This window comes from Zingiber officinale, chromosome 8A (assembly GCF_018446385.1).
Source record: "Zingiber officinale cultivar Zhangliang chromosome 8A, Zo_v1.1, whole genome shotgun sequence".
Lineage (NCBI taxonomy): Eukaryota > Viridiplantae > Streptophyta > Magnoliopsida > Zingiberales > Zingiberaceae > Zingiber > Zingiber officinale.
The window spans coordinates 52116401-52129885 of NC_056000.1; the positions used below are offsets into that span (position 1 = coordinate 52116401).

At 33.9% G+C, this 13485-nt stretch overlaps 1 protein-coding gene across 3 annotated transcripts; it reads right to left on the reverse strand.

Annotated features, from left to right (window-relative positions):
• Window positions 1-1131: 1131 nt before the first annotated feature.
• LOC122009060 (probable apyrase 7) lies at window positions 1132-13215 on the reverse strand. Of its 3 annotated transcripts, XM_042565055.1 has the most exons (4): window positions 12799-13215; window positions 12604-12649; window positions 4012-5985; window positions 1132-1678 (listed from the first exon to the last, which is right to left on the reverse strand). In XM_042565055.1, the coding sequence occupies exons 3-4, from the start codon at window positions 5837-5839 to the stop codon at window positions 1383-1385; spliced, it is 2124 nt and encodes a 707-aa protein (XP_042420989.1). In that variant the 5' UTR covers window positions 5840-5985; window positions 12604-12649; window positions 12799-13215; the 3' UTR covers window positions 1132-1382. The 3 variants fall into 3 exon arrangements, with proteins under 3 accessions (XP_042420989.1, XP_042420986.1, XP_042420987.1); XM_042565052.1 differs by lacking the exon at window positions 12604-12649; XM_042565053.1 differs by lacking the exon at window positions 12604-12649 and having other exon boundaries at window positions 4012-5997.
• Window positions 13216-13485: the final 270 nt, after the last annotated feature.

A 13485-nucleotide genomic window follows, 5' to 3' on the forward strand; every position in this document is an offset into this window, starting at 1 on the left:
GCGTGGACAAAAGTTCTCCGCTAAGTCATTTGGGCAAACAAGAGCAATGCATAGTTTGTTAAAACAAGTTTTTTTTTCCTTATAAAAAAATCACTATAGAGAGTAGTTGTAGGTTCACATATTCTGATCGTAAAATATCTAATATGAATATTTATAAACTAAAAGGGTGCACATTGAGTTTGTCTTAAAATAAATATCATAGAATTAATCATTAATTAATAGTATCACCAAAAAAAGTTGGTGATACTTTAGCTAACTTTGCATTTGCAATTTTCTAACCACCTAAGGTCTAGAGGTATCGAATGGGTCAGGCCACCTATGGCCTAACCCAACTCAGCATGAAACTAGAGGAGGCCGTAGCTCAACTCGGCATGAAACAACCTAGTTTATGCCTACAGCATCAATGAATTTAAACTGGGCAATATCTACACAAACAACGAGTTGAGAGCTTGGCCTACTCTACATATAGTCCCATTTTGATCCTGCTAAACAATTTTAAAATTAATCTATTAATATTAAATAGAATCTCATTAAACTTAACAGTCGAACCATGTTCAATATAAGCACAACATATTAACACCTCTAATCATGAGCAGGCCGAGTATAATCAATTGCATGTAGATTCTAGCTATGGAGCACAATTTCAAAGTAGATGGAAGAACTCAAACAGATACCAGGGAATCAAATGCATTAAATCTTACTGTAAGAGAATCAAATTGAAATATAAATTGCAGAATCTATCTGATCCAGGAAGCTCCTTTTGACGAGCGAGATTCTATCTCTGGCATAATCTTTGTTTAGATTCACAAAGTACTCAACAACTTAGCATGAATTTATTGTTTTACTTACAGAAAGGAAACGAAGTCCAACATTGCACATATCAGCAACACAAATGCAACACATGGACCATGATTCAACAGAGAATTGTGTTCTAGGTATGCATCGATGGAGAATTCGGGATGCTTTTTCCGATTATGAAAAAAGCGAAAGAAGGTCGATTCGAATGTAGATTGCTAACTTAGAAAATGTAATAGAGTATGGCCAAAGTATCAGGCTAGAAGTGTTTGGAAGCAGGCTGGTGCCATGGAAAGTTAATATGTCAGAGCATTCAAACTGTTACATTAGAACATCTAGCTAAAGCCGGAACAAATAAATCAAAAGAAATTCACTCAGTTACATTCAGGTTCTTGTTTCAAAAGTGACTCAATAATGTTAAGTTAAACACCAAGCTCATTGCCCGTGCTATATTTGGTGAGTTGTCAAGTGCCAGAGATAATTGGAAAAACTAATTTCACTGAAGAGTTTGTGCAGGATGAATGACAATCTAGAAAACAAAAAGCAGCAAACAAATAAGGGCTTTATACCAGACTTGTAATGGGTCATCATATCTTCACTATGTGGGAATCTGCTAATGAAGAGTTAAGGTCTTCTCTTGACTGAGATCGCCGGCTCTGAAGTGTTGCCTGACCACGGTGAGGCGACCAGAAAGATCCAAGTCCATTTCCAAATTGCATTTGGCCTAAACTACCAGATGAGTAATTATGGGTAGCAACCAAAGGAAGCACAGAAGCTTGACTGAGCTGAGTGTTGCTGCCCCCCAAGCCATGTCCCATGCCAAATGGATGCTGATTCGAACCTCCAGTTGTAGGACTAAGTGGTTCTTTTACTCTTCCATCACCTAAAAAAGTATAAAAGTAAATTGTAGACATTCAAATTCTGGTTCCGCATCCCTTTAGTCATGAAATTGAGTAATGGTTGTATATATAGAACACTTTGAACTTGAAACAAAACTAGTCTGGTTTTTTAGTTAAAATTTGAAACAACTCAAGGGTTAGTGCTATATTGCAGGATAAATACTTCCAGGAAGAAAAGGTATCACTAGTCACTTCATCGTTTCTGACAACCAAAGTAGTCAGGATATACACCAGGAATGCCTTAAAATAGCTAAACCTTGGTCAAAACCAAAAAAAAATGGTAGGATAATTAATTCTTCATTTCTACTAAGATGCAACAAATTTTACATAAAATAAACTTATAAATTTAATAATTCTTAGTACGTCAACAAAATTGACACCCCACAGCCCTAGTAGAATGCTTAACCACATTAGTCTGGGCTTCAGGACTCAGTATCTAAACCAAAGATTTACCAAATCTACTGAGGGTGTGTGATCAAGATCAATTTAGAACTCATGTATGTAAAACCAAAGATTTCCCGAAGAAAATTTGAGGGAACGAATATATATATAAAAAAAAGATATTCCAAGAACAAAATCATATCACAATTAAAATCTAAAGATATACATGATTTACTTTAAGGATCACAACGAATTTTAACAACATATACACTTATAAAATAATTTTCTAGTTAGTTAATTTATGTTCAACTTATTTTTCAGAACTTATAAAATTACATCTTGATTACTCCAATCATGTACCATAGTATCAAACAGGCAAGGCATAAACATATTGATGTCAAAAGCAAAGAAAGAAAGAGATAGAAAAGGAAGACAAGATTAGATATGTTTGGCTCGGTTATGGGCACATGAAGTAAACTCAAACTGCCACAAATTACAACATGAAAAAAAACATAAAAGCTATTGATAGTTTGCATACTAAATTCAAACTTCCACAAACTACAACATGTAAAAAAAGATATAAAACCTATTGATAGTTTATATACTAAAATAAAAAACAAGAACTAGGCCTAACCCATGTGTACCCACTAGAATCCTATAAAAGACTTGGACAAATTAAAATTAAAGCTAGACCATATCCTCAAATGTATATAGGCCAATAAAATAGAGATGCTAACCGTAGGGCATTTATGGGACTGCACTAACCATACCCATTCTCATATACCTATACCAATTCTATAATGCTAAGTGAAAGCACAAAATAATGAAAATATAGAAATTTAAGAATGCATCTATGTATATCATAGATGAAGGAGAGTCTTGGCGCAACGGTAAAGTTGCTACATATGACCTTATGGTCACAAGCGTGAGTCGCGGAAACAGTATCTTACCATGCAGGATAAGACTGTGTACAATAGACCCAATGTGATCCAACCCATCTCCGAATCTCCACATTGGCACGAGCTTCGTGCATCAGACTGCCTTTTTATCTATGTATATTATAAATAGATTAAATTAATTTGATCAAAAATTACTCTACCCGCTAAACTCAAATTCATCCCATATTTATTACAAGTATCTAATACTTGTCCAACTCATCTCAAACTCATTTAACTTGTAGTCGTTCTCATTTAAACAAGTTGTGTAGTCATAAATAGAAAAAATAAAACTGATAAGCCACTCAATAAAAGTGATGAAATGTCTAGCATCAACTAGAGACAAGATAAAAGTATGATATTGATTATGAGAAAAGAGAGATATTGGAACAGATAGAGAATAATTAATCTCATCTAGAACACATAAACAATGATTAGTTTCATCTTAAATCATGTAGTTAACTATATAAAAGAGAAACTAAAGAAAATTGATTGTCAAAAAAACTGTTAATTCAAGGCAAAGAATAACACTAAGAGAAAGATTTATTGAATTTATGAAAAATAAATATCTTTAAATCTTTCCTCACTTTTTCTTATTCGCAATTATTACCTCATTGTTATGTTGTCACTTTTTGCTCTAGTTATTTGTGCAGGATCCTCATATTTGTTTTAATATATCACTACCTCCTTTTGTTTTGCAAAAAAAAAAAAAAAAACCTTAATGTTTTTTAGAGAATTAACTTCTTGTTTGACTAGGTCACACCTTGGTCAAAGCCTGTTCGGCTTGGGTGTTGCTAGATCAAAAATAACTACCAACTAGTTTGAGATTAAACTGATTAACTCCCTTATAGCTATTAACTCTAACAAGTTAAAAATATTCACTAACTGAAGAGCACTTTGTCATGAATAGAACAATAAAAGAGAACAAACATCACACCTTGGATCAACAAACAAGTCAAAGAATGTGAGAAAATCAAAACAATCAAAAGTGAAGAACTCACCTGATATAACTGGACTCCACCTTAATCTGAAAGGAGAAGGGAAATTGAGAACAGAGTGTGTTCCATATTTATGCCGGAGAAGTAAGATGTATAATCTTCGGAAAAATTGAGGCAGCCAATTACTTACACATGATAGTGCACAACAAAGAAGTATAATTGAGATCAAAATCATTACGACAAGAATAACTGGTTGCATGTCACTTTGCAGTAGTTTGTAGCCTTGCAATTCAACCCTCTTTGACAATTCTTGCCCAGCCTCTAGCAAGGCAACCCCTAGAGTCCAAGTAATACTTCCAGCACCGATAACCACCTGCTTATCCTTAATATGCAAACCATCTCTCAAAAGGGATGTAACGTAAGGAGCTCTAAAGCAATATTGTTCTATAAAAGGTTGGGGTGCAACACTGTTTTTTGCAAGTTCCCATGATTTCCCACAAAATTCTTGGCCCATTTTCAATACATCATCAAGAGAAGCCTTAGAAGTCAAGTTAAAGAAGCGAAAAACAACAAAGAAACCTGACATGGCATTGAAATTTCCACGTGGCTGTGGTAGACCATCAGTGAGAGCACAGGGCTTAAGTTTACAATCAATTCCAGAACTCAAATTAGACCATGCAGACTGATTAACTGTTAACTTGGCAAGAGCAGTACATTTTTTCCATTGAGGAGCACCAAGCAGTTCTACAACTGTGCCAATCTTCTTCTTACTTGTGATTTTCCCCCCAACCAAAGGACTTCCTTCTGTGTTAACAGACATACAGCGAGAACATGTGTACTCCTCCCTATAGCCAGTATTCAAGCAAGGATGTTTAAGGAGGAACTTACCATTAGAATTAGGTTTTGAATTCACATGTTTTTTGAAAAGATGAGCCACGGACTTGTCAAATGCATCATTCAACCCATAACCTGCCAGAGAATATGCACTGAGATGATGATTGGCAGAAGCAATTCCCAAACTTACACTTGTTTCATCATGTGTGGGTGTCTCCATCTCAAAAGTAACTTGCAAGGATGAACCACCTAGATCAAGTGAACCATATGTTTTTCCGGATGGAAAAGAACCCAATAGACCCATACGATGGTTGAGAGCTATCCACCCATAATATGCTTCTTCCATACCAGATATAATCTTAACCCAGTCTCTTCTGCAAAAAAATGATGAATTCTTCAAAATTGTCCATGCATGGTCAAGAAGCCACTCTGAATCAGAGCTAGGTAATCTACGAACTCCAGCTGTAGCATACAAAAAAAGAGATGTATCTTTGTGAGCATGTTGTGGTATTTGTTTCTCAGCCCACTGTAGAAGTGGCAGCAAAGCAGCTCTTAAGCCAGATTCATTGTGAACTAGTTTGTCAAAACCAGGTTCTGTTTCCATACGCTGATAAGCACGGCCGCTTTGTGTCCTAGTATTCCTTTGAGGGCCTTCAGGCAATGATCTCAATGCAATAGGCAAATTTCCTTTCTTTTGGTCAAAATACCACTTGTAGACATAAACCCGTGTACCAGTACTCCCACAATCAAGTATAACATAATAATCGGATGATTCATGTGACAAATAAGGATAGAAGAATCGTGAACCTAGAAAGATCAATGAGAACAATAGTAAAAGTGCAAGAATCCAGGCGATTGCCTTTATCCATTTTTTGCATTTAGTTGGAGTTGTTGGAGAAGACTTCTCCTTCGAAAAGCTTGCTCCAACACCATCCGTCTGAAAAGCATGAAGAGGTTTTGCACGTCCTAAATTTCTATTACTTTCAAGGTCACTATGCTCCCTGGAATATAGTTTAGAGAATGATTTCAGATCTTGAAGAGACAAAGAAAGCCGCATGTTTTCCCTTTAAGGAGAACCAGAAATCTTCTATATGTAGTTTTGGCAGACAATGTATGACATACTGCTGCAGTGTTGGATATCATTTGCCTCCAGTTTATCACCTACATAGGCAACTTGCAGCCACACTGCATATAATCTTACACCTGAAAGTATATCTGTATCAACAAAACATATGTAAAACAAATATCAAAAATGCTAGAAACTGGAAAGTAGAAATTTGGATGCCAGGATAAAATTCAGTTAACCTATTCTCATTTTTTTCCTAATATTTCACCAAATACATCTGTTTAAGAATCTGCATAATTTCATTTAATAGCATACAATGTGACAGTCATTCTTTTCACCCAAGCAAAAAATATTTAGATCTATGGGTGCGATTAGCCTCAATCAATTAAGGAGAGAATAAATATTGTCTTGGATTGATTCATGGAAGAGCGCCTAGATTTTCTTGAAAGAGGAAAAGGGAATCTTGTCTATATCATCGTTTAAAAAAATGTAATAGGTGTATATAATATAAATATAGTTAACAATTTGTTTCAAAATTCCTATAAATTTGGTCATTCTCACAAAAATTACTCATTCTTATTACCAAGATCTAATTCACTAAATGATTATCCAATTAACATCAATTACAATTATAAAATATAATATAATCAAGATGAACCAAATACAATCAATAAGGATGCACTGATGATCAACAAGTATCATTCCAACAATATGGTTCTTGTACCATATCGTGTCAAAACATGACATGCTTCAACGTGCTTTGAAATTTGCCAAGAAGATGGATTTTAAATAGCATATATACTTCAATTAACTATTATTAATTGACTTTAAAGTATAAGTATTATTTTACAAATATTATAAACTAAGTAATACTAATTAACTATGTACTAATGAGTTATAAAAGGGTAGCTTGGTGCACAAAGCTCCGTCAATGCGAGTCTTGAGGAAAGGTCGGACCACATTAGTCTATTGTGTGTAATCTTACCTGCATTACAAGAGGCTATTTTCATAACTCAAACCCGTAATCACAAGGTCATTGCAATTTTACTGTTATGCCAAGGCTCCCCTCCAATTATGTACTAATGAGTTATAAAGCAAAAAAAAAAAAAAAAAATCTAATTATCATAAATTGAAGTTTGAACAAAATAAAATAAAATAAAATCTAAATATAAATTAATAAAGTTTATTATAACTTAATAATTAAACCTGTCGATGTTGGTCCCAAGCCCGGATGAAAAAGTGTGAAGGTTGAGTTATGTCAGACAAATGTTCAATGAATGAAATTTAATAATTAAACACATCATTTATACTTTTATATCTATATTACTAATCAAAATATATGAATAGTCGATCAAATTAATATTTGTCATATACTAATTTTTCATTATCCAATTGATTATGTTTAAATTTGACTAATTCAATAGATGTTAATGTGTTAATAAAATTATGGTATATTAATATAAAGTTTAAATTTATACAATTAGTTGTAGGTTTAAATTTATCTTACTAATTTAAAATTGAAATCATATATTAATAATACTTTACAATTTAATAATATTACATAAATTTATTTAAATTAACTATAACATAATAATATAATTTATTGAGTTATATGAAGTAGTAATTTAACCATTATAAGTCACTTATAACCAGGGGCGTAGCTATATAAGGCTTAGGGGGTGCGGTCGCACCCCTTGGAATTCAAGAAAAATATTAATACGATGGGAAAAAAATAAAAAAAATGTATAGTCATAAATTTTGAAACTCTCATCTTTTTAGCAAACAATTTCAATTAAAACCCTTTCAACCTAACCAATTTTCCTTTTTTCTCAAGTCAATTTTTTTCTTTATCCATTTTTCTTCTTCCTCCTCTGATCCCGAATTTTTATTTTCCTCTTTTCATTTTTTTTCTTCCTATAATTTCTTTCATATTCTTTTTTCTAACTCTAATTTTACCCACAAAATCTTTCGCGACATGTCGCTGCCGTTATAGCCCAAGTCATTATCGTCGGACATCGATTGCTACCATCGTCACTGTCATTTGTTGCATGGTCGTTGTCTTCACTCGCCTAACATCGTCGCTTCGCCGATGCTTCATAAAAAAAACATCTTTTAATTGAGGTGGAATTTACTTAATTAATTTCTTTCGCTTAGTCGACATTGTTGTTTGTTGTTAGCATCATCGTCATTGTTCGCCGATTTCGTCGCTTTGCCCCTCCTGAGTAAAAATCCTAGCTACGCCACTGCTTATAACTATCCGTAGCATGCATAAACTGAATAAGCATTAAAATTATTAGCCAATTATATAATACATTTTTGATGATATGATTATTATATTGGTGTTATAAAATGAACTAAGTATTATGTATATAATTGCAAGTTTATAATGATATAATTTACTTAACTACTTGTACAATTATTTGGTTAAAATTATTTATAGGAATTTGGTAAGAAGTTAATAAGCTATTTAGTTCATAACATTCTTAATAATCTCCACTTAAATTCCTGAGAAGCTGAATCCTCTTGTACTCCTCGTCAACCCTCACACACCTACCACCCTCCCTTCTCATGAAATAGAGCCACCGGCTCCCTTTTATCAAAGACCCTCCACTTTGTCACCTTCCTCCACCTTTTTACATTATCAATTTGTGAAACTTCACTAGATATGTCCTCTAATGACCTTCGAGATTCACTCTGTTCTGCTTTTGCTGACTGAGACAAGATGATGCATATCTAGTAATATGTGATACTACCAAGCCATGGGCAATATTGTGTTGGCACATGCAGGGCAACAAGTAGCTAGAGCCAATACATTATAAGTTTTGAATGATGACTAGGATGTCACAGTTTGATTGTGAGTGCTGATAGGTTTCAGTCGACACTTTAAACCATGTTGATAAGTTTTAATCTTCTTTGTTGATGATATTGAGCCCATGTTGGTCAGTGACAATAGATAACGACATATGGATTTCAAGTTTAAATCCTAGTAAATTTGAGTAGCAGGAGGTTCTTCTACCTAATTAACTAGTAGGCAGAACAAAGCAATGTTGCTTGTGCTTTAATTCTAAATCATAATATTTGCTTGGCTAGTCTTGAAGCTTATGCAAGAGAGTTCTATAATATAGCTCAAATTTCTTGCAAAAATGACTCAATTAAAAAGAGTGTCCATTTTTTCATTCAGAATTCCACATGCACGAAATACACTATGAGCTCAATTTGTCTTTGCTGAGAAGATAGACCTAATCTTACAATTTGATTGTGGTTAGATTCTCTTGCAAACATTTGAGACTTGCAATATCTCTTTCAGGCATTTACATGTTTCACGTTATTGAGTTTGACAAATTATGGAGAGATAAAGTACTAAAAAAACAAGAGAAAGGTTAAAATATTGAAAGGTTCAACTTCATGAAAATATCCATGTAAAAATTTATACATCAAAGTCCACGTCAAGCATCAAAAAAGTTTAAGCTTAGGTTCAATCTAAAGTTCAAGTGTCCATATCCTTCAAAGACCCAAAAAACGAAAAAGAAAATCATGCCATAAAATTTGATTTGATACACAAGGGGTCCTTTATAACTAAATTCGGCAAACACAAACAGGTACAACCATGGACACCACCTATCAAACAATTATTTTCAACCTCATATAAAGTTAAGCCCCTGAAACATAAACATACTAGTACTATAAAACTTCATCTAAGACCATAATGAATGTTTAGTTCCGTATTATCTTCTCCATCTGTCATAGTGTCAAATCATAGAAATAATTTCCTAAATCAATGCTACTCTACTATAATGCCCCACATCATTGTTAAAATAACCATAAAAATATTGAATTGTAATTGATTTTCGGTCTTTAACTGGAAAAATATTTTGGCACAATGTCAGTGTTTCAATATCTGGTGTTGGTAGCAAATTAGAGAGGAAAGGAGGAAAGAGATAAAGAAGATAGCACAACTATATAGTTAATTTTTTGTCATCTGAAATGGTAGAATTTTGACATTGTATTGTATGGACACAAACTACAAAAACTAACAAATATTATTTCAATTTATCATAACACATCTTATAGCATGCTAAGAGGTGTCAAATGTGACACGAAACTAATTGACATGATTGTAGCAAAAAGGGTGATTATGCTCACCCCAGGTGCCCCTCACATTTCATCCCCAGGTTACGTGAGATTTCAAACCTTGACCTATAAAACTTCAATGATTTTACATTAATCAAAGAAATATTTCTTCATCAATCACCCCTCAGATTGAATAAGATTTATGATGTCCTAATGCTATAGGAATTTGTTGTTAGTTTGACAATCACCTTAAGTCTCTTAGCAACAATAGTAATGTTGTATACATATATTAGTTCTACTGAGTTAAACACATTCCCTTTAGTCATGTACTCCAATTTAAACTATCTTAAGGTTTATAAACTAAGTTTAAGCTAAGTATAACTAAAACTAAATATAGGAATTGTATCTTTACATAATCAACAATATGAATAGAGATATGTTAAATGGGTAAAAAAAATATGAAGTTTAGACTCTCATTTATTGTTCAACAAGTATATGCTAGGAGTTCGGTTTCTAAGTTGTCATTAAGGTTAATCATAATGTTTTGATGTTTCATTTTAAGCTAATGTTGTTTTGATTTTTGACAACCGCATTAAGTTAGTGTTTTGGATTTGATGATTTTCTTGTGCCTTTATAGGATGATTTGTAGTGATTGCAGTGATTGTTTTAGAGGTCATCAAAGGCAACACAAGATCAAGACTAATATATACTTCGGGTAGTATTGATGTAAGGATTGAATGGTAGCTTCTAAGTAAAAGAGGTTTGTATCTAGATAGCTAATTCTATATACCTTCAGCCAGTAAGGCATCCTAGGAGGACTTGGGAACTTTATCATTATCAACAGTTTGGCTTCAAAAATGTATTAGTCAACTAAGATTCTTTGTTTGGCAGCCAAACCTTCTAATCAACAACTGAAGAGGCAAACTTGGGGTCAAAATGTTTATGCTCAATTTTCAATAGAACACAGTTTTTGAGTTGACTGAAGCTTTTTGTGAGTGAGCCGAAGATTCAAATGTCAGATCCCAATGGCTAGTTTTGGGGCTTGAGTGATTAACCAATTTTATTAAATCAACTCAAAGCGTCTAGACTGCATCTTTAATAGCCCTTGGAGGTATAATTTAAAAGGCTTTTGGGGCATAGGAATTCACACAAAATATTCTCTAATATTGGTGGTTTGTTGCAAAGCAAACTAAGGAGCTTGAGCTTGATTTCAAGGTTTCTACCTTTGAGAGAAAGTTCTCTTGGTAATTCTCCTCAAATAGGGGGTTAGATTTTGATCTTTTATGGTGAGTTGTGAGTTTTTTTTCCCTTTAGGTTTTGATTATTGAATTATCTATAGAGGGAATAAAAAAATCTATGGGGTCAATCTCTCTAGCTCATGAAAATCCTATTAGTTAGATCAAGCTCTCTAGCTCACAGAAAATCCCATTGATTGGGTCAAGCTATTTGGATCGTGAAAAGCTAATTGGTTAGGTCATGAAGTAGGAGTGCGTAGCACATTATATCTTGCGTCTTTGAGCATATGTTGATTTGTGTGTGTGCTTAATTGTTTTTGTTTTCATACTTTTTACTCACTTTTGCACATTAAACCTTGATATACATGCCACGCACACACACTTGTTACTAATAGTTTGTGTTGATCTTGATTTGTGAGAAATTGCAAGTATTGTCCATTCAACCTGCCCCTCCTCCTAGCTGAACCATCAATATTTAACAATATACATTATTCAACAAGGAAAATGGATAAAGATAATATTCAAACTAAAAAAAGGATCGCTGAAACGACATGAGTAATTTTTTCTCTTTAAATTCTTATGGGATTATCCTGCCCCTAAGTCTAAAAGAAGATGTTCACAAGTCAACGATGTCATAGAATGAGAAGGAATTACAAGATAAGAAGGGGCAAATGGAAATGTCACAAGTAGTTAAATGCAACACAAATAGACAATAAAAGGAAACAAAATATAAGGGTATTATAAACATGTCTAAATAGAACTCATGTATTCAAGAAAAACTGAATGAATTAAAGGTGACCGAATAAAATTTAACAAGGTTAAATGAGATTTGGATGATATGGTATTACTTGTATCTAATCTGACATGGCACTCAATAGAGAGATAAGATCGATGTAAATAATACCATATAGCTAAGAGATAACTAGTCATTGATGTTGTGAGTCTCTCTTGATGAAAACAATATCTTCAACAAATACTAATAAAAATAATAAAATTATCAGTTGGACTTCTTCCTAAAGGATGATACTTTTAGGTTTTGTCTTGAGTAGCTAATCAAATTTTTGGCAAGTAGCTCCAAAATTTATCCATAATCAAAGAAAATATAAGGATGATGTAGATTTATGACATATAACTATTATTACAAGTGAGCAAGTTAGCAGAAACCACAAAAACCTAAAATCCTAACGTCATTGATAACCCTATTATATTTCTCCTTCATTTGATATCACTATACATGTTATACAAAGAAAGAAAACCAAAATGATTCACATTCTTATAAATACTACCAATATAAGAAGTTGAGTTAAAATTTTCAATAGATGATTGGCTGGTGCTACATGATCTAAAATGGAATTATATTAAACAGAACAATAATTGCCAGACAACAGCTACAAGTACAAAATAAGTAAACTTGTGCATATGTGGTTCAAAACTGCACTAAGAAAGTACTTTGAAGTGCTTCCATTGGAGATCCCTAGTATAGTTTTGGATTCCCCTACAAAAACACCACAGGGTTTGAGTCCTCAATCATAATGAGACAGGAAATCTCACATATGCGCGGAAACAGGCAGGTCAAGGTAACAGATTCCGACGCCTAATACAACAATAAATTTTAATTTATATTAAGAAAGGGTTGCGAGATACCTTAGGATGTCTCTTTAGATCGGTTTTTCCAGTGCGACTTTAAAGTTTGGGGGGGCCGGCAGCACCCGATGATTACAGAAACGGCGAGAGCGGCAGTTGAGCACCGTGTAGATCAAGGAGGAGGCAGGAAATGCAACAGAAAGTCGAGATCGGAGGGCACAGTAGCCTTTAACGCCGCAAGGAGCACCGTGCTCGCGGACGATTGGCGGCGAGGGCGGCCGGAAAGAGATAGTGCAGATGCAGCTTCCAGAGCGGCCGGGCGATCGAAGAGAGCGGTGGAGCAGATTCGGAAGGAGACAGATCGGTGGCGATCGGAGCAAAACGGCGTACGGGCGGCGATCGCAGTGCTGAAGCGTGCAGTATTCCTCGACGGAGGTATTTGGATTTTCGGACGGAAAAGAGACGAAAGATATATTTATCAGCGGATTGTCCATTGGCTTTTTAATTTATAGCCTTTTAATTAATTCTTAGGATCTATTCGGTAAATAGTTATTAAAATAAAACCCGACAAAAACTAGTAATCTAGAATATTAAAATTTTAGCATATTCACCCCTTAAAACGTTCAAATTCATTTCATTTCGCCCGTCTCTTTTTTTATAATGCAACTAATCTTAGAGTATATAGCTTAGCTTTTGAGCTTTGTAAATTCAAAGTATAATTTATGCACACTTAAAAATTACTAATTG